Source organism: Lepidochelys kempii, chromosome 8, assembly GCF_965140265.1.
Source record: "Lepidochelys kempii isolate rLepKem1 chromosome 8, rLepKem1.hap2, whole genome shotgun sequence".
Taxonomy (NCBI): Eukaryota; Metazoa; Chordata; order Testudines; family Cheloniidae; genus Lepidochelys; species Lepidochelys kempii.
Window position 1 is genome coordinate 73,910,892 of NC_133263.1, and position 24,807 is coordinate 73,935,698.

General features: G+C 39.9%; 1 protein-coding gene across 7 annotated transcripts in view; it reads left to right on the forward strand.

Annotated features, from left to right (window-relative positions):
• ARHGAP29 (Rho GTPase activating protein 29) overlaps nucleotides 1-24,430 on the forward strand; it is a 94,276-nt gene extending 69,846 nt beyond the window's left edge. For 5 of the 7 annotated variants that reach the window (XM_073357006.1, XM_073357009.1, XM_073357010.1 and 2 more), the window contains exons 6-24: nucleotides 2,091-2,157; nucleotides 2,656-2,793; nucleotides 3,070-3,134; nucleotides 3,744-3,854; nucleotides 3,956-4,036; nucleotides 4,345-4,533; nucleotides 4,818-4,955; nucleotides 6,675-6,865; nucleotides 9,965-10,131; nucleotides 10,797-10,925; nucleotides 11,109-11,207; nucleotides 12,700-12,863; nucleotides 13,161-13,349; nucleotides 13,522-13,659; nucleotides 15,789-16,021; nucleotides 18,011-18,317; nucleotides 18,483-18,591; nucleotides 19,033-19,152; nucleotides 20,460-24,430. In XM_073357006.1, coding sequence (XP_073213107.1) covers nucleotides 2,091-2,157; nucleotides 2,656-2,793; nucleotides 3,070-3,134; nucleotides 3,744-3,854; nucleotides 3,956-4,036; nucleotides 4,345-4,533; nucleotides 4,818-4,955; nucleotides 6,675-6,865; nucleotides 9,965-10,131; nucleotides 10,797-10,925; nucleotides 11,109-11,207; nucleotides 12,700-12,863; nucleotides 13,161-13,349; nucleotides 13,522-13,659; nucleotides 15,789-16,021; nucleotides 18,011-18,317; nucleotides 18,483-18,591; nucleotides 19,033-19,152; nucleotides 20,460-21,367 — 3,543 coding nt within the window. In that variant the 3' untranslated portion in view covers nucleotides 21,368-24,430. The remainder of the gene's footprint in view (nucleotides 1-2,090; nucleotides 2,158-2,655; nucleotides 2,794-3,069; nucleotides 3,135-3,743; nucleotides 3,855-3,955; nucleotides 4,037-4,344; nucleotides 4,534-4,817; nucleotides 4,956-6,674; nucleotides 6,866-9,964; nucleotides 10,132-10,796; nucleotides 10,926-11,108; nucleotides 11,208-12,699; nucleotides 12,864-13,160; nucleotides 13,350-13,521; nucleotides 13,660-15,788; nucleotides 16,022-18,010; nucleotides 18,318-18,482; nucleotides 18,592-19,032; nucleotides 19,153-20,459) is intronic. The other 2 variants (XM_073357012.1, XM_073357013.1) reach the window with 2 other exon arrangements.
• The last annotated feature ends 377 nt before the right edge of the window (nucleotides 24,431-24,807 follow it).

Here is a 24,807-nt window from a genome sequence, read left to right on the forward strand (position 1 = left end):
GAAAATAGGATTGAAAAACCGTATGATTTGGCAGAGGAACTAAGAGGCAAGTCTACTACCTTTACTACTCTTAACAAGTGAATGAGTAACAAAGGATAAGGAAAAATTCCTCAGAATAGTTGAAATGAGCAAAAGGATCTCCCTTGAGCTTAGAAGAGAAGTTCTTTATTGAGTGGGGAGGGCAGAAGTGGGAAGAGAGGACAGTCTACCTGACAGAGGTTAGTTGAGAAATGAGTCTACCTACGGCAGTTGGCAAGGCTCCATCACTAGATGTACTAGGAATATGGTGAAAGAACTTTGGCACTTGGAGTGGAATAGCTGAGGGTCTGGACCAGGATGATCTGGTGCCTAGAGGTCCATTCCAGATGAAAATGTAATCACAACTTCTATTTCATAAAGGTGTCCCTTCACTGATGCAAGGCAAACTTTTTACATTTGTGCCTTCATCCATCTCCAGAGGCTGTGTGCCACTTATAAGCTACTTGAAGACCCTGCCAGTCCAAAGTCTGAAGGAAATCAGAGAAATGTATAGAGATCCTGAGTGGCAGTGGATCACTACGTGTCTTTGACTTGATCCAAATTCTGCATTCCTTTGCCTTTTTGCTTGCAAGACCTTCTTGGTTGGAAGCTTTGGATAGATTTCTCCTATTGCACTGAGAATATCTTTCTTCCTGCCCCTCTACAAAAAACCCTACTTAAGTAGAAGGGTATGTAGTGACTTCACTCTGTTATGGGACTGGGGGCTCTCTAGTCTACAGTAACCGTTAGAAGATTGCCTGTGTAATTTCTAATTCCCTCTCGATGATTGAAGTCAGATATACATCTTACATATTATGGGTTGGAAGAGGCTGGATGAATGAGCAGTGATTTAGTAGACTTTACCATGGTCAGTTGCGCTGAGATAAAAGTGCCATATAAAAAGCTTGATGGTGATATTACTATTGGTATCTTATAATACAGTGGTTGTCAACCAGGGGTCTGGGGGCCCCTGGAAGGCTGTGAGCAGGTTTCAGGGGGTCCACCAAGCAGGACCAGCATTAGACTCACTGGGACCCAGGGCAGAAAGCCGAAGCTGCACTGCATGGGGCTGAAGCCTGGGTCCTGAGCCCCACTACCCAGGGCTGAAGCCAACTCCTGAGCAAAGTAGCTTCGTGGGGGCTCCTGTGGCATGGGGCCCCAGGCAGTTGCCCTGCTTGCTACCCACTCATGCTAGCCCTGGCTTTTATATACAGAAAAACAGTTGTGACACGGGTGGGCCATGGAGTTTTTATAGCATGTTGGGGGGACCTCAGAAAGAAAAAGGTTGAGAACCTCTGTTATAATATGTTTAACCTTAAGTCTGTGTCCAGTGTCAAATCCACCACAGTTGGTTTTATTCAAATCTGTTCTCTTAAACACTCAGAGTAAGTTGCAGTTACATTTGTGTCTTCTATATTCTATATTATACTCTCCATGAAACTGCTGCCTGAATTTGTTTGGATTAATTTAGTCATTTACAAAACTAACGTAGACAGGGGTAAATGAAGTATTGGAGGAAATTTCCTGGGCGGAGTAAAGAGAACTTCTTAGATAGAGCAGAAACCTTTCTGATAATGATGAGCATTAAGCATATTAATTGGATGAAATTCTATCTGGTTCTTTTGATTTTTCATAACGCTTCTTTGGGAAGTCTATATACTTAGCCTTAATGTACATAATGAATACTGGTGAGCAGGTGGGGGAAAAGTTTATCATAGTTCTGTCCCTTTCCTGATTCTTGTCCAGAACTCCATTGATTTGCTGAAAGGTGTGTGTCTGTGCGTAGGGTAGGATGTGCGGATTCAGTAAATGTCAACTGCTTTGTTAAACAATGAGAAGACTACTGCTCAAAAATGTTTAAAAGACAAGTAAAAATTCCCTAGCATTTAAACTGTTTCAGGAGTTTAAAAGTTCTTAAGCATGAATAGTTAGCAGCCCAGCTCTGTTTCTTGCTGTGTCAGTGATAAATTATGAAACATTAAAGGCAGGTAGCTCCTCTTGTTTTGTTAGTATGCTTTCAGTCCTTGGTTTGACTATTCTGCTCTAACACACTTTATTTTATTACCTGCAAGTCTTTTGAAAACCTTTCTGTGGAGTCTGTGGGATCACTACATGAACGGGAAGATGTTCAAGATACAGGTAGATGTTTTTACATGAATGAGCATCTTTCTTTATTTGTACATTCTGTCTTGCATATGTTCATATCTGTGAACTATTCTCTAAATAAACTCGATACTTCAGGGGTTTTTTAATCGGGCATATTAAGATTAAGACTAAAAATTAATTCAGGAATCTAAATTTTGAGAGAGAATCCATATTTGTGCTTATTAACTTTTTGGAAAAAATGGATTAGCACTGAGCCACATTTGTGTGTAATTGAGACTAGTGTGTTTTTGGTTATCCTTTTTTTTTTTTTTTAAGAAAGTTATACTGACCATACAGCTAGGCAAGATAAAATACCGTGACCCTTTAATTTGTTCTAAAACCCCTGTCAGTCCTATTTAGAGTCAACTAGCATTAAAAAACTACTCTAGATCAGAGCTGCTTTAGTGTTCACAGTTGGCTTATACTGGCTTCGCTGTCAGTGTGTGGTCATGGCTAAAATTCACTTCTTTGCATTTGACATTTTATTTTCAGGACATCTTCGGGCTGAAGAGGTCGATAGCATGCTCCTAAGAAATGACAGTGGAATTGAGTCGGCCCTGTCTTATGCTAAAGCTTGGTCAAAATATGCCAAGGATGTAGTCGCATGGATTGAAAGAAAACTTAGCCTGGGTGAGTGGCTCTTTCTGGCATGTAATCAGCTTTGTCATGGTGGAATTAAATCTGGTGTCAGGCTTGTGCTGCGGGCTGTCAGTAATCTGATTTCTAAATTAGGAGCTGTTTCACTGAAGTGAATAGAACTGTTACCCATTTCCTGCGATTGAAAGATTGTAACAAAATGAAGATGGTGTGTCTGCCCTTTTTTGTTAAAATAAGAATGCAAACAAAGTTTCATGTTGCTGATACTATTAACTTTTATTGTGTGAAATCCAATTTTTCCCCCCACAGAAGTGGAATGTGCTAAAAACTTAGCAAAAATGGCTGAAACGGTTAAAGCTATTGTTGGACCCCAGGTGAGTGTTCCATTAATTCCATTTTTTTAAAAACTTCTCTTAAGTTTTAAAAAATTAAATAAATACCAAATGGGATATTTAGGCTGGTATCCAACTTCAAAATTAAAATAAATTCCTTGCTCTTGGAAGTCCCAGTTCTGGGCACTGAAGAGTTAATTTTTGTATAAGTGAATACACAGGAGGTTATGTGGCAAATTATCAGCTCAACCCTTCTGAATCTGATTTGACTCTGTGTGGAAATGTTGATGACCAAACATATCTATTGGAAGTATAGAGCGGTCTTTATGTAATTAACTTCAGTAAAAGTTCCTTACATTCCTTACAAAAGCTACCTTGCATCATGCTTCTGTTTTGTGTGGTGCTTTTCGGTGTGCTTAATAACCACAAAATTTAGACTTGTTTGAACCTTCTCTTTTTAAGTATTCTCTTAATGGAAGTGAAATTGTTAGAGAAAAATTATAACAATAACCTTCATGTTACAGCTTTCATTCTGGGTTTCACACATGCAAAAACCTGAGGATCTAGTTCAATTCTAAGAGGATCTGGAATGACTACATCCTCCTCTTCTACCCTGCAATGTTACTAGTTTCTTTTGTGTTTTAATCCTAGGATTACATGCCATTCCAATCCATATTCATAAATGCGTTTCAAAATGATATTGAGAATAGTCAGCTTTGGCAAAAAACAGCAGCTGCTCTCCAGACTAACAAATTTGTGCAGGTAAAATTTTATTTCTCGTGTAACTGTTACAATGCATAGCAGCATAGTTTCTAACAAAATATGACTTCATTATTATAGCTTATAAATTTTTTCTGATCTAGCCTCTCGTAGGAAGAAAAAATGAGTTGGATAAACAAAGGAAAGAGATCAAGGAACTTTGGCAGCGAGAACAGAAGAAAATGGTTGGTATTTCTGTGTACTGAACACTGAGTATCCAACATTTTCAAAAGTTGTTCAATATACAGGCCAGAAATTACAAACTTGAGTGCCTAAAGTTAGACAGCTAAACCAATATTAAGCCACCCACAGCTTTCATTGGCTGCAGTTCATAACCCATAGGGTTATGCTGTAGGGTGTAGGCTCCTCAAATGTTGCTTGTAGTCAGCACTGTAAAATGGAGGCATTTACATAGCAGCTTCTTTTCCAGTTGCATAATTACATTGTTTGATGCAAAGAGATTTTCATTTCTTTTGCACTGTATATTGTATAGCAAGAACTAGAAGCTACGCTAAGAAAAGCAAAGCTACTGTACCTGCAGCGTCAAGAGGAGTATGAGAAGGCAAAATCCTCCACCAGTCGTGCTGAGGAAGAACATCTGAGTTCAAGCAGCAGTCTTGTGAAAGATGTCAGCAAACAGTTGGAGAAAAAGCGAAAGCTAGAAGAGGAGGCTCTTCAGAAAGTAAGAGCTCTATTTGCTTATTCCAAAAGTGTTTTTTGCAATGACAGTGTTCTTGGGTTTTGCCTGTGCTTGGACAATGAGAGGGAAGTAAGCCCATGTTTTGCTTGTAATTTACCGTAATCCATGCTTTTTTAGATATTAATTTTTTTTATAGGAACCCTCAGTTACAAGCTTGCTGATCCATTTTTATTTTTCTTAGCTTATTTCTGGCACCAAAGCTCTGTGGTCCACCAGTTGCCTATATTTTGCAGTATTTTTTTTTTTTATTATTATTTTTATTTTAGGCTGAAGAGGCCTGTGAACACTACAAAGCCAGCATGGCAGAAGTTGAAGAAAAGCGAAATGATCTGGAAAGCTTCAAAAGTGATACCTTAACACAGCTTCGGGAACTTGTTTTTCAGTGTGATCTTACCCTTAAAGCTGTAAGGAGACCCTTTAAAAAACTACTTTTAAACTCAAAAAGAAAGTCAGGCTTTAGAAAATAACCTTTAAATAGCTGTTCATGGGAGTAGGGTGTTGATACACTTACCTAAGGGGTAACAGAGTAAAAGAATAGCAGCTTACAGTGCTGACTACTTAAAAATAATGTGTTTTTTCGTGGTAGTGGCATCCCATTGAAAATAATAGAAAGGTCCCATAAACTACTGCCTTGCAAGAATTTTAAATGTAGATGGGATTTTTGTAAACTTCTATATGAACACCACTGATCATTGCAGAGCACCTTTGCCCTGGGTTTACTTTGTGCCTGTTACTCATGAGTACAGCTTTTGTTCCAATTATGTTTTCGTTTGAGGGTTAGAAAAGACATTTCCATGTTCAAGAGTACAAAATGAAAGCTAGTACCTTAACACAAGTACATTTCTGAACCCATTAACACTGATGTGCTTGAAGCTGCCATTAATTCAGTTTTGATTGGCTACAATATATGAAATTCAATAGGCCTGCATAAGCAAAAAGGAGATTGTATTTAGAAATGCTGCTTCCATAAGGCTAGAAGCTGTCATGTTAATATAATCAGTCAGGTACTAGTTTGAGGACGGATGAAGGAGGGAGAGAAGCTAAGCCCCATTCCTTTGGTCTTTTAGATGACTAATCTACTATGCAGACTAACTCGCTATTTTAAACTTTGTTAGAAAAGACAAAATACAGAGGAGGAGAAGGAGATATGTCAGTTCCCAATGAGGACAACAGCTTTGCTACATAGTATTTATATACTTACCCATGGGACCCAGATCTGTTCACATTGTGAAACTCAGCTGTATGGGGTTCCCTCCTTGCTAGTGCAAAGCAGCAATGGTGGTGGAGCCACGGGTATATGAATCTACAAAGCAAGAATCCATCCCCTCTGGAGGAGGGTGGAAGTGCAGCAGTGATTACCGTAACCCTGAGGCTGCAGTAGCAGACATGAGGGGTGGCTCTGCTCCTATTTCCTGGCCTGTGAGGAGAGGATTCCTTCTTTGATCCCTCTGCAGACCTCCTCAGCCAATATCCTTTTAAATTAGTCTGCATCCTGGGGAAAATCTTGTCATCTGTTACCTTAAAATATAGGATATAGGCCAACTTGGGTTTGGAACTCCCAATCTTTCACTCTGATAGAGGCTATTGTCCTGTTGATGGGAGGAACAGAAAGCTCTGCTGGTCACACCAATCCAAATGGAGAGACACTGGTGCTGTGTTCAGCAGCTGGAGGTGGGATAGATGTACAGGGAAGGTGGATTGGGACATTGAGGGTAAAGAGGGTACAACTAGTGCTTGGAAACCTGGGGAACGTAAGAAAGACCATACTGGGTCAGAAGAACAGTCTGTCTATCCCAGTACCCTGCCTTTCGACAGTGACAAGTGCCAGATACTTCAGAAGGAATGAATAGGGAAATTATCAAATGATCCTCACCTGTTGTCCAGTCCCAGCTTCTGGCAGTCAGGGGTGTAGGGACACCCAGAGCATGGGTTTTCTCTGACTAGTCCAGTATTAGAAAATATTTATAATGATAGAGTTGGCAAGCTTGTTTGAGTCCTCGATAAAGTGGGTTAATAATTTTTTTCCCCTAATAAAAGTTAACTTAGGGGCGGATTACATATAAACTGTCTCGTAAATGTTTTTAAATGCCCCAAACTTTATTTTAATCTTTATTTCATAACAGGCAACAGTTAACCTGTTCCAAATGCAGCATGCACAGGTTGTATCTCTTCCAGTTAACTGTCAGACGCTCTGTGAGAACGCCAAGCTCTATGACCCAGGACAGCAGTATTCGGAGTTTGTGAAAAGCTTGCCGAAAGAAGACATTCCTGTTGAATCAGGTTCTTTTGAAATTCAGAGTTCCCAGGTCGATGGGTGAGAGCTAATATTAATGACACTTGTTTACTTGAAATTAAATGTGAGGAAAATGTTTACAGAAGGATGCACCTAGCAGTGAAACAAAATTCATTCAAGAGTATAATAGAACTTGCCATTTTACCATGAGTTGTGACTTACACCCGTCTGAATTATCCAGTAACTACGTTAAATTAGTACGTCAATGCTATAACTAAAATCCCCAGCCGAGTGTTGTATTTTCCCCTTTATTTATACTAGGACTAGAGAGAACATAAATAAATTGTTTTGATTCAATCACTAGAATCAACTTGCTAATGCCTAGGTGTAGCTATTTGGTAATATGAAAGAGCTTGATCTTGAACTGTTTGTGTAGTTTGTAAGACATGCTGTAACAGGAGTGAACGTGAGTTTAGTGAAGCAACCTTGGAAGGTGGAAGTGAGAGAAGGTATCAGAAGTACATGGGTTGTGCAGCTTTTGCTGACACCCACATCCTCATGGCTGTCTATTGTCTTAGGTTTTCAAGCATTTTGTTGCATGGAGTATTTCTGGGGTACAGTAGATTCTGCTTATTAGCAACCTCTCGGTTCCCAGCAAAAAGTTGCCATTATCTGGAAATAGCTACTAAGCAGTAGGCAGGTTTGCAGGGCTACAGCCAGGGAAGGAAGCAGTGGGACATGCCTTCTGTGGCTGCAGTCCTGCAGATCTGCCTGTGGCCAGTGCTTGGTATGCCCCAGGACTACTTTCCATGGCTGCAGCCCTGCAAACCTGCCTGCAGGGTTGCAGCCAAGGAAGTACTGGGATGTGCAGAACCTGGGCCCCCAGGGCAGGACGCAGCTTAGAGAGTGCAGGAAGAGGTACTGTGCACCTCCACTGGCCCTCAGTGCCCTGACATCCGACTGCAGTCCTACTCTCTGCTGCTGCCCTGCCTGCAGTCTCCCATCTGAGCCCAGAGTGCCAGGACTCCGGCAGGGGTTCCCCCCATTGGGGAGGGATGCAGGTGCCCCAGTCTATTATCTCCTGTGTGGCCGGTGGGTCCCCAATTGCAGGCACGTTTGCTGCAGCCAGGGGAAAAAGTTCTGGGACGTGCTGGGCTCAAGCCACTGGTGTCAGGGCAGGACGCAGCCTAGAGAATGCAAGGGAAGGTTCTATTCAGCCCCAGGACTTCCTTCCCTGCAGCCCCACAAACCTGGCTGTGGCCTTTCTTTTCCTCCGAGCCCCCGCCCCTCCCCCCCCCAAAGTTGTTAGAAAGTGACATGCTTGTTGCCAATATCCAAATCCCATTAACAGTTAAAGTCAATGAGATGGGATTGGTTCCTGACAAAATGTTGCTATTAAATTTAAGTTAATATCAGCATCACTAATAAATGGAATGTACTGTGTGTTTGTCCAGCCTCTAGCATAATAGTGCCCTGATCTGGTGTAGCCTAGATGTTACCGTAATAACGAATTGTTAATAATGACATAAAGCTTTTATTGGCATGAGTTTGGGATGGCTGCCTTAATCACAACTGTATTAGAACACTTACCCCACACGAGTACCATTTTCTGGGTACTATGGGAACTTTTACTGTTTCACCTCGAATTCTGGTTATGTATCATGCTTTACTGGAAAGACTGCAAAACAGCATCTCAACTGAGCACGTCAATAGGCTAAATGCCTTTCAGTCTTTTAAACTCAGTGTAAAATTGTCATTGTGGCACTTCACAATTTAAGAGCAAAAATAGCCATTCCAAACTCTGTTTTCACAGTTCTACATGAAAGTGTTGTCATCCTGTTTCAAAAGGGAAACTAAATACAGAAAGGTAATGCTTGAGTCCGACTTGCACCAGCCAACGCCAGGAAATTCAAAGTTAAGGCTGAGATTCTTAGCACTTGTCTGTAAATGTCCTGCCTTCCATTAATTTAGACCCATACTCGTGAATTTTCAGAGTTAAGGGGCTTTAGCTATGCAAATACCCAAAAAGTCAGTAGGAGAATGGCATTCCAAAACCACTGCATATGTACCTCCTAGCGTTTGTGTGTTTCACAGCTGATTCTTTTTTTCCACACCATGCTACTCTTTTTTCCACATGGCTTTGTGATTCCTCGTGCACTTGAAATGGTCACTTTTAATTCTTCTTCAGAATTGTATTTACCAAAACACTCTATTGTAACTGCTCTCTTGTAAAGAAGGCTTCAAAACAATTCCCTTCTCCTGGGTAGAGGAGAGCTGATTAAGCACAGGCTTTCCTAAGGCTACAGCTGGCCAGTAAGCCATTTTGTCCTTAGGGTGCTTCAGTGTTTTAGACTAATTAGATTAACTGCTTTCTTTCCTTGCATCTTGAGAGCAGACTTACCACAGACTAGAATTTTTCTGCAGCACTGTGAAGTCTCTTATGTACTCCTAAAAATATAGTAAATAGTCTAACTGTTCTGATCCTTATTAAAGTTATAGAATCATAGAATATCAAGGTTGGAGGGGGCCTGAGGAGGTCATCTAGTCCAGCCCCCTGCTCAAAGCTAAAAGGCACGCAGTGTAACCACTGTTTGTTGGCAAGAAACAGCTCTCCCAGTGACAAAAATCTTTCACCCCCAATGAGCGCGGGGAGCGCTCCTGCCAACAAAATGATGTTCACACTGGCACTTTTCCTTCACAAAACTTTTGTCTTTCAGGGGGGTGTAACACCTCTGAACGACAAAACTTTTGTCGTTCACTTGCCAGTGTAGACAAAGCCTGAAAGGGGAGTACAGGACTAGGAGGCAGGAACTGCTGAGGTCTAATCTCAGATCCTCTACTGAATTCCTCTAGTCTTGGACAAATATGTTAACTTTTGCTGTAACTTCACAATCTGCAAAGTTGGGGTAATAATCACCTCATGGAGACATTTCAAAGATTGATTGTATGAGAAGTACTACTGGTACGTGAATACCAAGAGCCAAATTCTGCTCTGTTACATAGGTGTGACTCCCCTGATGTAATTGACAAGCAATAGTTGGCCCTAAATATTTGCCATGATACACTGAGATTGCCATTGATGTGAACGGTAAAAATATTAAGCATTTTAATGCCTTGGGAGTTTTTAATTGAATACTGTATTCAGGCCCCTTTCCAATGAGTGGCTTTTTTTGTTTAAAGGGCTTTTAGCAAACAACTAACCAACAGTGCCCATGCATCACATGGAAACTTATCCCAGTGTTCAGGAGACTTTCCCACCCAGTCTTTAGAAGATATTGGAAGCCCATCTTACTGTCGTTCCCAAAAACCTGGGGAGAAGAGGTCTTCCAGCAGCACAGATATCCAAGGTAGGCTTTCCCTATTTCATTAGGCTTCCATTTCTAAATAGAAAGGTCATCTTAAGCAGGTGTGACTATGATGTGTCCAATTGCCAGTAATTGGATGTACCATATGATAGGTAATAGGTACCAACATTTTTTTAGAAGAGCTTTGGTAAGTAACTTAGGCCCACAATATAGCATTTAGCCAAAAAAAGCTGTATTTTAAATAAAGCTTTGTTTGCATCCTAAACACGGCATGTGTGCTAGTGCATATAAATCGGTTGTAAAACTGACTAGCTGAGCAATCTAGTGTCATTGCCAAAACCAGTGAAATGCAAGTCACGGCACATCCTTATAATAAATTTATGTATTAAAATGTTTGTTTCAATAATAGAGTAAAACAAGCAATTTTTAAGATGCTTTTTAATCTAACGCTTAAAGAATACCTCTTTGGTTTCAGCTGGTCACTAAAACATGACTAATGGCAAGTTTCTAAAACTTGTTTTTATACATACTGTAAAACTTTTTCAAGAATACATGCAACAACTTTATTTTCAGTGGAGATTTTTTTATGTAACTTGGCTTAGCTTGCAGTAATATTCCTCTTTTTCTACAACCTTGCTTGAAGATCCCCTCAGGTAAGAGCATTCACAGCAGGCTGTGTTTAGGTCTTAGTGTTTTGTTTTTTAAAGCAGTGCGAGGACCCCCACCATTCAGATCGTGGTCAGTTGGCAACCAAAGTGGAGGAATGTGCAGTGACTCTGAAAGTGCAGGAGGAAGCAGTGAATCACGATCCATGGATTCTCCATCTGCTAGTCCAGGTACAGCTCATTCCCAATTATACTTGGATTTGAAATCCTCTCCTTGAACCTAACCCAGAGACTCTTTGTCAATGTAAGAATTCCGATTCACTTTAGTGGAAGTTAGATTGAGCCCATATTGAGAATACGCAGTTGGGCAGGTTGTATTTTCAAGAGTCTGAAAATATGTCTTCTCTTCCATAGCGGATTTCAAGAGAAGGCTTCCCCGAACACCGTCTACTGGCACTATGTCATCTGCAGATGATCTTGATGAAAGGGAACCACCTTCTCCTTCAGACTGTGGTAATGTGCTATGTTTCTGAACCCTACATTCTAGTGAGTTAGTGGAAGGCTTTTGTTGGTCTTAAGGGTGATTGTGTTTTTAGCTGCTCTGTAAAATCAAACTGAATCCATCTACAGTTGACATGCTCACAAAATTGACATTGTCACAGCCAAAAAGGACCACCTTGGTCATCTAGTTAATTTCTATGGAGTAGTGCAGTATTGTCCTCTCTATATTTAGATTAATGTACTATCTTCATTTGAACACTTCTAATGATGGTGCTTCATTGATCACCCTTAGCTCATGTTATCTCCGCATCTGATGCCAAGGGGTTTTCAGCATTAGTGCTCACAGCAAGAGCTACACTGCTGGATCTCAAGTATTTGGGTCTTCTCTATATTGCCAGGTACAATACCCAGGAAAGGAGAGAGAGTTATCTGCAAGATCCAGATGTTTAGGATGTTAACTGAGGTTTTATTCTTTTTAAGTCCAGTTGGCTTAGCATCATGTTTGATCCCCCAGCTTAAATGTGAAAAACATACTGTTAGATTGACATGAGGAGTTTTTTGACAATGACAGCATTGGAGAAACAAAACCAAATACCACTTGAGCTTCTAGACTGTTTTCTTATATTTCATAAAACCTGAAAACACAAAATTATGAGTAAGATTTTGTGTTTGAGGTTTGTCAACATTAATTTGAATAAAAACTTAGTTACAGTAAATAACAAATCACAAGAATTACCAGTGATGGCACAATTTTTCTAGAACTCTAAAATACTACCTCTGGGGTCATAGGAGTGGAATAGAATTATTTAGAGGTCTGTGTATTTTGATATTCTCTTTTGTGTCTGCATATAAAATTTGAATAAATTTATGGCAGTGAAGAAGCATTAGTCAAAGGATTTCTAGAGTATTTTAACCATTATAGGCCAAATTCTGTAAAGGCAGCTTCCGATTTTGTATGTACAATTATTTGGGCACATATGATGGAACTTGCGCAGCTAGCTGCCTGAATGATAGGGGTAATCTGTTAGAAATCTAAATGCCATCATTTAAATCCATAGTTGATCATGGGAACAAAATTGAACTCTATATGAGACCATTTACTAATACACCAGACCCTCACTAGAATGCGCGTCTATATAGCACGAATTCGCATATAACACGGTTGCGGCCATGGATCCCAAATTTAATTACTTTAATTGCATTTCATTTTAACGCGGTTCCCTTGTTAACACAGTACTGCACATGGATCCCAAATCCCGCGTTCTAGCGAGGGTCACGTGTATGATGGATTAAAGTTTATATTAGGGCTGATTATTCAGCTATTAATTTCTATGTATTATGCAGGCTATATAATGTACTATTGCTTTCTCAGGTTTGGTGTAATAGTTATTTCCTCAAAGGTGATTACTGGTTATGGAGTAATTTAACTTATGCTGTATCCTCAAAATGTATGTTTGACCAGTTATTTTTGGAAACTATCGTAACAGCAAAATTCTGTTTCAAGGTTTAAATGATTTAACGTCTGAAATTGCCAGTTCACCAGGACCTTTTAGAAACACTCTTCTGTCCAAGGCAGCTCTAACACACAAGCTGCGAAAGTTGAGGGCTCCATCTAAATGCAGAGAATGTGACAGCCTAGTGGTATTCCATGGGGCAGAATGTGAGGAGGTAAGAGGTCGGAAAACACTGCAGTATATTGTACAGCCGCTGATTGTTGGCATTCATGTGAAGATGAATGGGAAGTTTAACACTCGTATTCTTTTGGTAGCAATAAGCTACAAATTCCCAGACAATGTTGTGACCTTTTAGCCTTAACATGTAGCCAAAGAGCAAGGCCCTACAGAACTGTAAACTTGCCCTCTAGACAACATATGGGATAACAAACTCTAAATATGAAAGATTAGTGCTGTCCAATTATGTTGAGATATATGACATTATTTTTCTTATGTCCCTTATTTCTTGTAGTGCTCACTCACTTGCCACAAGAAATGTTTAGAGACTTTAGCTATTCAGTGTGGGCACAAAAAACTGCATGGAAGACTTCATTTGTTTGGGGTGGAATTTGCTCAAGCTGCTAAAAGTGTCCCTGACGGCGTCCCTTTCATCATCAAAAAATGTACCTCTGAAATTGAAAGCAGAGCCTTGACTGTAAAGGTACAGCTTAACTCAACATTATAAAGATTAAATATTAACAATCTTGTCTAAAAATAGTTTAAACTGATAATACTGTACTGTCAAATTCAAATCTGTGTTTCACAGTTGCGGTTAGCGCAAAAAGAACAATTTTTCTTTGTTTCGTTTTTTGATTGATTTTTCCCCATTTCAGGGTATCTATCGTGTGAATGGAGCCAAATCAAGAGTTGAAAAGCTTTGTCAAGCTTTTGAAAATGGAAAGGACTTGGTGGAACTGTCAGAGCTCTATGCACATGACATCAGTAACGTCCTTAAATTATACCTTCGCCAGGTATGTACTCTGACCACTCTAGAGTTCAGACAGCAAAGCAAAGCTATTGTTATAGCAAACCTCTTCTTCCATGAGTGGAGAAAAATGCTTCCTTCAGTAGCCCTGTAATTGTTGAAGAAAATTGTTGAATAGAATATCCTGTATTTTCACTCTGCAAATTGGATTTCATGGTGCTAGGCAATGAAATTAATGAAACTATCATTAGAATTGATACTATATTGTGCTTTTCCACTCAAGGAAGTATACATAAGTATTGATGCCATTTGTGGAAGATTTTTTTTCCTGTAGCCACTTTCTAGTGAGGTTTAGTTTTTAAAATTAATTTGAGGGCATGATGTACCTTTTTGACATTTATGAAAGTTCATGTGAAAGGACAATCCAGCCCTTTAAGTGGCAGCCGGATTTATTAAAGGTCTAACCAAAAAGTTTGGATTAAACTCCTATAAACGAGTGTCATGTTCCATAAAATGGTCAATACAGCAGGATTAGACCATTTTCTTTGGGGAAGAAAGATGTTTTGAAAATTCAATCTGAAAGCTTTAAAAGTGCTTAAGTCCCAATGGCTTCCAATGGGATTTGTGCTCATTAAGTTTCTTAGGTGCTTTTCAAAATGCCACCATAGCCTTTTATTGCTACTTTAACAGATAGTTAAAATCTCTGTTCATTAAAATTAGGATTTCTTGTGGCACTATACGAAGACTGAATTTTAACTTGAATCACTTCAAAGGAAAATCTGAAAATAAGTAACATGACTACCTGCTGTCTTGTTACTTCCCATGTGTCTAATCCTTTCAGTATAGTTCTAGCTAGGCCTGGCTGTTACGAATGATTCTTATGTGCTGAAAACACACACACACACACACATGCTAGAAACCTGTAATTAGAACACTTTCAAGTTCTAGGAAAACATTTTTACCTTGAAGCGCATTCTTTGTGGTGTTAAAGTTTAATTTCAGTACAATTTAGGCTGTAAAATCTGACTGGCTATGGATTTCTGGGGGATTATTACATGCCTGAGGTGTATTGTGAGGCAGAGTGACTTTAGCCACCCAAGAAGTACAGTAATCCCTCAGAAGTGCTGTATTTTGTGAGGCCAGTTGAAATAATGGGTTAATGTTCCAGCCTTTCATATCTGGAGACTTTGCTTCAAATCTGTTTGGTGTCACAGGTGAAACTGGTTTGCATTCTCAACTTGGTCCTTGGCAAATGGTGTATCCTACCAATAAACTAGCACACAGTTACAGTGTTTATTCAGGAGATGGCCATGGTATCAGTGTTAGTTTTTAGATTCAGTGATAAAATTGTGAGAGGAAGCCTGTCCAAATTTTAAAGGAGGGTAGGTGTCCAAAGGAAGAGCAGTACATTCTTAAAGGTACTGATGGTACTGGAGACTTCCAGTACCCCCCATGTTAGTGAGAGTTCAAAGAAAGTGCTATAACATTGTTTAGAGACCCTGAGTTAAATCCTATTATTAACACTGCTGATTATTAAAACTAATTTTTAAAAGATCTGTTTAATTTTGCGATTTTGTGTCTGAGCATGGGCAATGAAAATAGTCCAAGTCACTTAATCTTTTTTATGCTGTTGTCCTTTTGAGACTCTCTTCAGATTCTCATGAACTACTGCAACGCAAAGCAAGGGAATATTTAATTGGAGAACATTTTCATTGGAATTTTAAAAAGAACAAAAAGAATAGAAATGTTAGAAAGCTATGTTAAAATTGTTTTTGTAACAATTATGGTCCAAATTTAGCAGCAATATGTGGTATAATATAAGATATTGTACTACTTCAGTGTCTTAGTGTGTGTCTGCACACATGTGCAATGTTACAATAATATGCTACTCCATAACAGTCACTGTTGATGTAATATGTGCCTCTTTACCATGAATATTAATTATTTGAGGCTGTTGTTTACTAGCACGCCATGGTATTTTGATAGGAATGTTTTGTTTTTTAATCCAGGCCTCTATTTGCTAAATTGTGGGAGAATTCTAAGAGCAATAATTAAATAACCCTTCCAGGAAAGGAAAGGCTCTAGACTAGACAGCAGTTGGTAGTAGACAGGAAGGAAATAGACAAGGTAAAATGTAGACATGAATATATTTCTAACATATTCTTATTCCCTTAGCTCCCAGAACCTTTGATTTTGTTTCGGCTTTACAACGAATTCATTGGACTTGCGAAAGAGAGTCAGAATGTTAATGAGGAACTGGTCGTGAAACAGACTAGCCCCAGATCAAAGAAAAGACAGTCAGTTTGTATTGAACTGAACAGAATAATCATTAAAATGAAAGATCTCCTCAAACAGCTGCCTACACCAAACTATAACACTCTTCAATACCTTGTAGGACATCTTCATAGGTGAGAGACAGACCTTAAAGGTAACCTGCAAATGTTGTTTTGAAAAATAAGCAGTGTTATGTACTGCAGGCTAAGAAACCTTTTTTTTAAGGTAATGTGCCCACAGTTTTGGATATCTGTCCTGAAAATTACAGGGTTTCATTTGTGCATATAGCTCCATTTATTTTCAAGGTTAGTTTGTGTTCCTTAAGGATAAACTACTGCTCTGACCTGAATGTAGACTTTCTGGGTGTGTTGCCTGCAAATGAGAACTGGCCTCCTGATTTTTTTTTTCTCCTGAATAGCAATTGTACCCCATGCTGCACCTCAAACAGAGGGTTTATGTATGTAGCCACGTGCTGTTGCCAGAGAAGAAATTTTGGCAAAGTGGCCGGCAAAAAACAAAAGATAAATCTTCCATTTCTTCTGAATTGCTAATCTTCCTCTGGAAAGAGGCAGGTCTGCATTTGGATGCGCCTGAATGTAATGACTGACTGGTCCTTCAAAGGCAGGTTGGTGTCTTGACCAGCAGGCAAGACATAAATTTATATTTTGTTTATTGAGACCAGCATTTGGTTGTCCCATCCCTGTTGTCAGCCAACAGTGGGTTTTTTCTTTTCCTAACCTGATGTGCTGAAAGCTGCTTCCTTACCAATACTGCTGTTTGGGCATTCAACATATCGGGAACACTAAACCTGCGCATCTTCATTTTTTGGTTCCCTGGAGCTATGGCCAACCACCTCCTGTTCTGTCATTCTACACTGTTCTGTAAGGTCCTAGCTACCACAGAATGTAACTAGAGCATGGAGGTGAACTGTGGGGAGTATGGGGGAGAGGAAAGGAGGGTCAGGTTAACATCAAGTGGTGATGTAGAGTTGCAAAATGTATATAATTTTAAATGACTAGGAGCCACTTTGCAATCCTGTAAGCCTTAGAGCAGCTGGAGATGGTCAGTGGAGAATTCTTCCTGTGCAGGGAAACTCTTTGCCTGTATATAGCAGTTGGAGGGGACTCCATTGTCTCTCCCACCCCAGCATATAATACATTCTGAGGAGGGGGAATGGCGGAGCAGAGCTCCACTACACCAATTCTCTATGGGCACAGGGGTCAGGTGGCTCTGAATCATGGAGCTACAACTGGCTCCCTGCAGCTACCACTTCGCTACCTGAGAACATGGCTTGGATACAGTGGGTGAATCAGGATCTTTTTTTTTATGCATATTTTTTAAACGAACGCGGAACTTTGCAGAACTACCTTGTACATTTTTAACAACCATTTTCCAACTTTGCTTTCCCATCCTCAGCATCAGCTCAAGGCTCCTATGGTAAGGCTGATATCATATAGTTAGGTTACATGATAGGGCTGGTTGTTAAACTGGTGCATGCTATTAGATAACAGTTTTGTGTAGGAGCTCTCTGGCCACAGCTTCACGATAACCAAGGGAAAGTCAGACTTATTGCCTGATTTATCAGAGCTGCTGAGTACCCACAAATATCACTGAAATAAATAGGAGCCAAGGGTGCTCAGTACCCTTGAGAATCAGATCAAACTTATTTAGGCACCCACTGCTGAAAGTTTGGCCTTGGAAACATTTTTAAGAAGTTACATGTACACTTAAGTCCACCTTTAAGTTTAAGAATCACATTGTATTTATTCATCAATAGGAGTGCACAGTACTGTGTGCCCAGAATGATACTGATTGATATTTTAAAGGTGAACTGCAAAGCTAAAACAAATCTTATAAAAAGTATAATATGTGTTGGATGTCTCCTCCCACATCCTGATTAATGGTGGCTGGCACAAGTCACTTCTAATGTACTTTTCATAAGCTGAATTGGAAAAGACCTTTCATGCAGAATACTGCCTTCCTGGTTGTAGGTAAGAGCAGCCAGCCCATGTGTGGGCTTTGTAGTTCTTTTCAGCATAGTTATTGGAAAAATAGAATATCTCTAGTATTATTTCCGAAGAAGTAAAAACCCTTTATAACCTGACACATTTGCTTTTATACAGAGTGACTGAACAATCTGATGAAAATAAAATGTCAGCTAGCAATCTTGGCATAATATTTGGCCCAACTCTAATCAGACCACGTCAGACAGACGCCGCGGTTTCTCTCTCTTCGCTTGTGGACTATCCATATCAAGCTCGGGTGGTAGAGCTGCTCGTAACTTACTATGAAAAGATCTTTGATGTTTCACTGCAGCCACTCTCAACTGCAGTTCAGTCTGAAGAAAATGCTGCTCCATTTAAAACTGCTTTGTCTACAGAAGAGAGAGCGCCACAGCAGCAAAGGAAGTCATTTATTGCTGTAAAGGAAGTGAGTAACTGTCGTGAAACTAGAATTGATACCATGTTGAAGGGGTGTGGGATTGGACTACATTTTGGAATGTTGCATACCTCGCTCTGAAATCTTTTAATATTTTAGTCTGAGATATATTGTTCTTCAATCTGCATTCACTTCTGATCTGATTTCTATTGACAGGGCATCCTGCTAATTCCAAGTGAGAGTAAAGCTTCAGAAATGGCTTCATCATTTGAGCAACTAGATGACAGCAAGAACAAAAGAGAGAGATCAGATGCATCTGTGATGGGTTAGTGGCTCTTCATGAATCTTAAGGCAGTATATTGCTATGTGAACAAATACCAATCATAAATACATTAGGATGAAATACATCTTTTTACTCTGTGAAGGTGAATTAAGTGCAAACAAGGGAAAAGTCTGCCAAACTCCCAAAGCTACTTAGCATTCGCTGTTCTGATGTACCCTTCATGTTTGTTAGAGGAAGGAAGGGCTAAATGCTTGTGGTGGCCCTGAAGAAGCTTGTATTCATGGAGCCAAATTTCATATACCTAGTGTGTGTTGTTTATTAAAAAAAAAAAAAAAAGCAACAACTCTTCAGTATGTTAGGCTAAATTTTAATAGGCTGTTGTACAGTCTTTGGATTGTTGTATTTATATAGGTGATTTCAGCACAGGTTATGGGACCTAGCCGCAAAGATGCGTTTGACAGCTGCCTTTCTATTCTTCCCTAGAACGTACCTCACTGCCACTCTCTGGAACTAAACAGGATGACTTTGGCCAGAGGAGTTCTCCATCAGAAACCCCAGCTACCACAGTTCTGGATATTAATATTCCTACTCCAAAAGAGCTAGGTTAGCTGCTTTAATTACATAACCATTTTTCAAAGAACATTTTTTGCAGGTCTGCCTTGTGCTAAATAGTTTTTGTGCAAAAACAATAATACATTTGTACATAGGTATAATAACTATTTGCCTAGTGCTGGCAACACACAGCCCTTTTTATAGTAGCAAATAACTAAATTAAAATTTGGGAACAGTGGAGGAGAGGATGGCACTCCAGCAGAAAATATACTTACAGTTGTTGTCTAGAGAAGCTAAATGTCTCCTTGGGCAATACCTCTTTCAACATCTGCCTAAATCTAGGTTAGGCTGTCTGCAGCCCCACTTCCTGGGATAAGAGTTTAACGCAGGGCAAAACTAAGTGCCCCACCATAAATTTGGCCGATTAAAGCCCAGGCCTGGAACAGTCCATCACCTCTCCAGATTCCATGTGTGTATTATACAAGCTTGTATGGCCCCGTCTAGGAAGACTGTCCCAAAAATGAGTAGAGAAGTGTGGGGTGCTCAAAGCTCACTCTTGTCAAAAACTTCGCAACTCCTTGCTGTGGAATTTTTTCCCTGCAGCATCCATTGCCTTTTGTGGCTTACATTATGAAAAAGACACACTTTACCAGGACTGTCTTCATGACTTAGATCAGATGCAGTAGTCCAGTATTTGTTTTATCTGTACTGGATTTGTATTTGGTACCTTCAAAAGAAATAGGCTTATTAGTTAATAAATAATGCAATGAAACAGTGGTCCAGCAGGATTAGTTAGTGTTATCCAGCATGATGAGGCAAAATCCCTTATTCTTCTGAATAGGGCATAAAGTATAAATCTGGATTAAAATGTGTATTTTTAGGGTTTATTGCTTTCTTTATGGGGGAGGGGAGTTAAGTTGGTGAGTACTTGGAACTGCTCAGCCACCTCAGTCTCTTTTTAAAATGTATGTATAGTTTCCATAACACTTCATAGTTGATTCCATCAAATTCTTGTACTTCGAGTCCAATGGACTGGAGAAGGGGAAACATACAACTTCTAGGAAATGCTATTTCAACTGTTGTTTTGGTGGAGAGGGGCTTGGTAACTCAGTGTGTTGGGATTGGTTTAAAAAACACTTGTGGAATTGCAGTCTAACTCCTTAGCGGCACTAATGGCTTCTATAGTGTCTTGTTGCCTCAATTTTGAGGTTACAAAACTCTAAACAAACTTATTTCCTTTTCTTCAGCTATCATGCAGTTGGGTATATTAATAAGCCCAAATGGTCAAAGTTACACTGAATCTGTGAAGTGTTATCGAGTGAAAATGACAAAGTAAAACTCATTTGTGTTCCCTCTAGGCAATACTGTGATGCCAGTTTCAGACAAAGACAATGAACTGTCTCTCTCTCTAGCTGAAGATGGCTGTAAAGTCAATAATTTGCTACCTATAAAACCTAGTCGCCAAATAACCAAAGTTCAGTTACGGTCTCCAAGGACAAAGCCAGTTATTCGTCCTGTGAGTTTACCTGTAGATCGAATGCTTCCTCCGTGTGTTTTGAATGAGAGAAACTCAGGAAATGTAGGAGTTTTAAGTCCAGAAAAGCTTGGCAGGAGTCCTACCATTGAAGAGGTTTCAGAGACTAAGGCACTTCCTTCTGTTAATGCCTGTTGCAGACTTTCTTGTTACGACACACAGACTCTGAGGAAAACTTGGGACAAGCAGTATAAACAATATGATATAACTCCAAGGACAGCAATGATTATGACCAATATACCCCAGGAGAACCGAGCACATGAGAGTGGGAGTGCATGTGCCTTATCTTCATCCTACGTTGTTGGTAACAATTCTGTGAATGCCATACTTCCCAATAAGCCATACACTGTACCTGTCAGATCTGCGAGGATGACAACAGAAGGGAATGGTCCAGATTCTAATCCTCTTGGTGCTTTCAGACCACCAAGAACTTTGCAGCCACCACCAGGAACTTTTTATAAACCTCCTTCTAATAATAAAGCTAAGCAAAACGAGGAGGGTTCTGTTCCTAATGCTTGTGCAGCAGCCAGTGCTTGCTCTGTTCTTGCCCAAGATAACACTGTGAAACTGATAAGGAACTCTGCACTTGTATCAGGTGCTCCTGGACAGCATGCAAATCAACAAAAAATGAGCTCCGAGGACCTTCATCCCATAGACCTGAAGCCCACCTATAAGAGACTAAGACCAAAACGTGTGCAAGAATTAGAACACAGGGAAGCTCATTTTGTATAGGGCAGCAAATATTTCTTGAGGATCCCACTTTTGTGCCATATTAGGAATATATATACACACAACACAGCATTTTAAAAGTGGGGGAGGAAACTGTGAAGGAAAAATGAAGTTGAGTTTTTTTAATTCAGTAAAGTTTCATAAAGGTCTATTTAAATGTATTCCCAATGTAGATGGAGCTAATAGAAGGTGCACTTGGTAAGACACTGAGCTTCAATTTCCTGGGTGAAATGAATTATTTATAGCATAAACCAAAGCTTGTGCTTTGCTCTGTAAAAGCTTCTGTTCAGTTTTCCAGTCTTTGCAATTAAAGCTTTGCTCCTAAATAGATTACATACTGGCCAACATGGCCTATAATTGTGTATTATATATGTATATTTTATGCCAATATGTTCATTTGTTGCCAGTTTTCAATGTTGTCACTTTAATGTTATTTGTACAGAAAGATGCACTTACTGAGCTGTAGTAGTGAAAACCAGAAATGACTTCATAATCCAGTTAGAGGTAGTATAACTTAGTGAGTGGATCAAAAATACACACCACCTAGCTAGTTCAGATGACTTTCGGGTGACTACCTGTTGCAGTGGTGCTGTCATTCCCAGTTACAAAATAGCCAGTGATTTCCCTTGCTGTAGATCAATTTCACTTCTTGCCTAATGTATCTGAAATGAAGAGTATAGTTTTGAGATATGGTGAAATAGGTGAAAATAACCAAAAAAAAATAAAATTATAAATCGGCATTAGTAGGTGCATCTAATGGTTTTTCACTTTGTATTAAATGTTTTATATGTACACTGCTATATTTGCTTAAAAAATATATTAACTTGTTAACATTTTGCTGACTCCATGGTTTCTGTAATATCTTGCTTTCTTCTAAATTATTAAAATACAGACTCTTGGTCTTTGCTAGGGTTTAGTATTAATACATCTGTACTGAAATACTTTCATGTTTCAGTTTGAAAAAGGGGTCATTTTTGTTCCTGCTTTAAGAAACTAAAGGTGTCATCAAACTTCCCTTCCTGAAAACAAAACAAACGTAAACCCTGACACTGCAGTGGCTATACTCTGAACTTAGTTTATGGAACAGAAATGTTAGATTCACAAAGCTGAACTTCCAGTTTCCCATGGAAGTATGACTTGTGCATTTGCAAAACAGTTCTGCCTCTGGGCAGTTCTGAGATGTCCAGAATTATTTCTTTCATTTGAGCAAGTGGCTTAAAAGGCAGTAGAGCAATTTGTGTGAGAACCTGTCTGGCAGCAGTAGGCAGGTCAAAAATGGCAAGTTAGGAGAGATTGAAGATTTCTTCTTGAGATGTGAGAACAGGTTCCACTTCAAGAGAAGAAGAAATAAGCTTGATCAGTGGGCCAAAATAGTAGGTATTCTTGAAAAGACTATGGGCAAAGTGGTGGACATGGCATAAAGCTAATGAGAGGATAGTGCTGATAAAACACTGGTCAGGAGGGCTGGAAGGAATAAGCAGCTGACATTCATTTCTGCAGCAGGAAGCTTGGTGGGGGTCCTAAATATCCACACCCACATCTCACATAAAATGAGTCATGACTTTGGGGTGGAGGGGTGTGCCAAACGATCATCTCCCCCCCGCCCACCCCAAAAAAAACTCCTCAGGCCAGCTCTATACAGTGTGCTGTTAGAGTGGTGCTTAGGAGTCTATGTGGAGGGACAAGATGGCTTAAAAATTAATGCCCACTCTCCTTGTCTAAAATGACTTCAGCCCTCTCTGAGACTAGCCTGGCTGCTGCTCACTCAGGCAGTTGCTGTACCATGGGGGAGCCCACTATACTGCACAGTAGCTTCTGTGAGAACTCCCCAATCAACCCATTAGGAATTCATGGGTGTGAGGAAAACACCATTTTCTCCCTCCATTCCCCTAGCCTCAAAAACCTAAGGAGACTTATTCTCTAACTAATCAACCAGCCCACCACCGTTGTAGATTCACTCTGTCAGCCATGCAAAAGGGCCCTGTGCTTGCTAGGCCCACTGCTGCTATTAGGAAAAGTTGACTAATGGGGAAGCAACTCAGAGGAACTTCCATGAGATGTGAAAGGGGGAGTCCTAGAGACGAGGAGAGATTGGAACAGGGCCTAGGGACAGATGGATTTTGGAGTAGGGGAGAGTATAGAACTGATAGTGCAGGAAAGGCGTACAATTTCACTGATAGATGCACAGCAGATAGCTGAAAATGGTGAACCTCTTAGATTTATTGAAAAACTGACTGGGCGAGGCCAGTCTCCTCCTGAAAGAGTGATCCCTTGATCTGTGTTCCACTTACTCTATTGGCCAAGCTGCTTCAGATGGTGTTTCAAATGGGGAGAGATTAGGGTCTTTCAGTATGTGAGGATGTGGTTGACTCTGTGTACAAGAGAACAGATTCATGTAAGTTGTGTGCTCACTAATGTACTAAATCCTGAACTGTAGCTGTGTCCAGCAATAAACAAGGGAAAGCCATTCCTGTTCCCTCCTCTAGTTAGCCACAATACAGGGCTGTCTAGTTCCACCCCGCACCCTCATCCCGCAAAAAAAAAAAAAAAGGCATGGTGTTTGAGAAATGTATTGGGCTCCCACAGCATAACTGATGAATGCTAGGTAGTTTCCACTCTAAGTGCGTTAGTTCTATTTCTTCCTGACAAAATATGGAGAACTATTTCTCTATATCCTCCATATTGCCAGAAAGTGAAGAGTCCGCCCAAATTCTGCACTGACTCATGCTCCTGGTAACCCTGCAGCACATATCCCGTGGGAGTAAGTTATACCCTTTAGAAGCTACTACAACAAAGGTTCAATCACCTGCTAACCCCCATGCGATGGTAGATCCTCCCAAAAGGAAGCCAATGTCAGAGTCCAGCTAATCAACAGCAGAAGACTTATGAAGATCTAAACTCGGGTACCTTCTTGCCAAGAAATGGCTTTTTAATGAAATCTGCCACTTTCTCGGCAGCTAGTGTAAGGAATGCAGGGTGAGTTTGTCTGTATGACTGCTCAATCTTGTGGGAAAGATTTTTGTGACCATTTTGCAAGACTATGCTAGCACAAAGTTGTAATATAAAACTGCATTATTTACAGTTATTAGTGTAAATTCATTGCTTTTTAAAAATAAAATTGTCATTTAAATTTGGTTTTAAAGTATTGAGACTAATTTCTGTTCACATTTTAATCCCTGTATTTATGAAAAGACAAACAAACTGGTTCACCTTTTTTTTAAAGTTACTTGAAAATCTTTTCCCCCCTTTTGTGTAATTAAAAAAAGATCTTGTATGCTAGGTTTCATCTGGTTAAAAAAATATCTGCCATTACTATATTACCTGCTGTTTGCATAATAGTAGTGTTTAGGAAGCCCAACTGAGATGGGAGCTCAGTTGTGCTAGAAAGTCCCTGCCCTAACAAGCTTCTCATCTAAACAGGCAAGACAGAGGGTGGGTGGGGA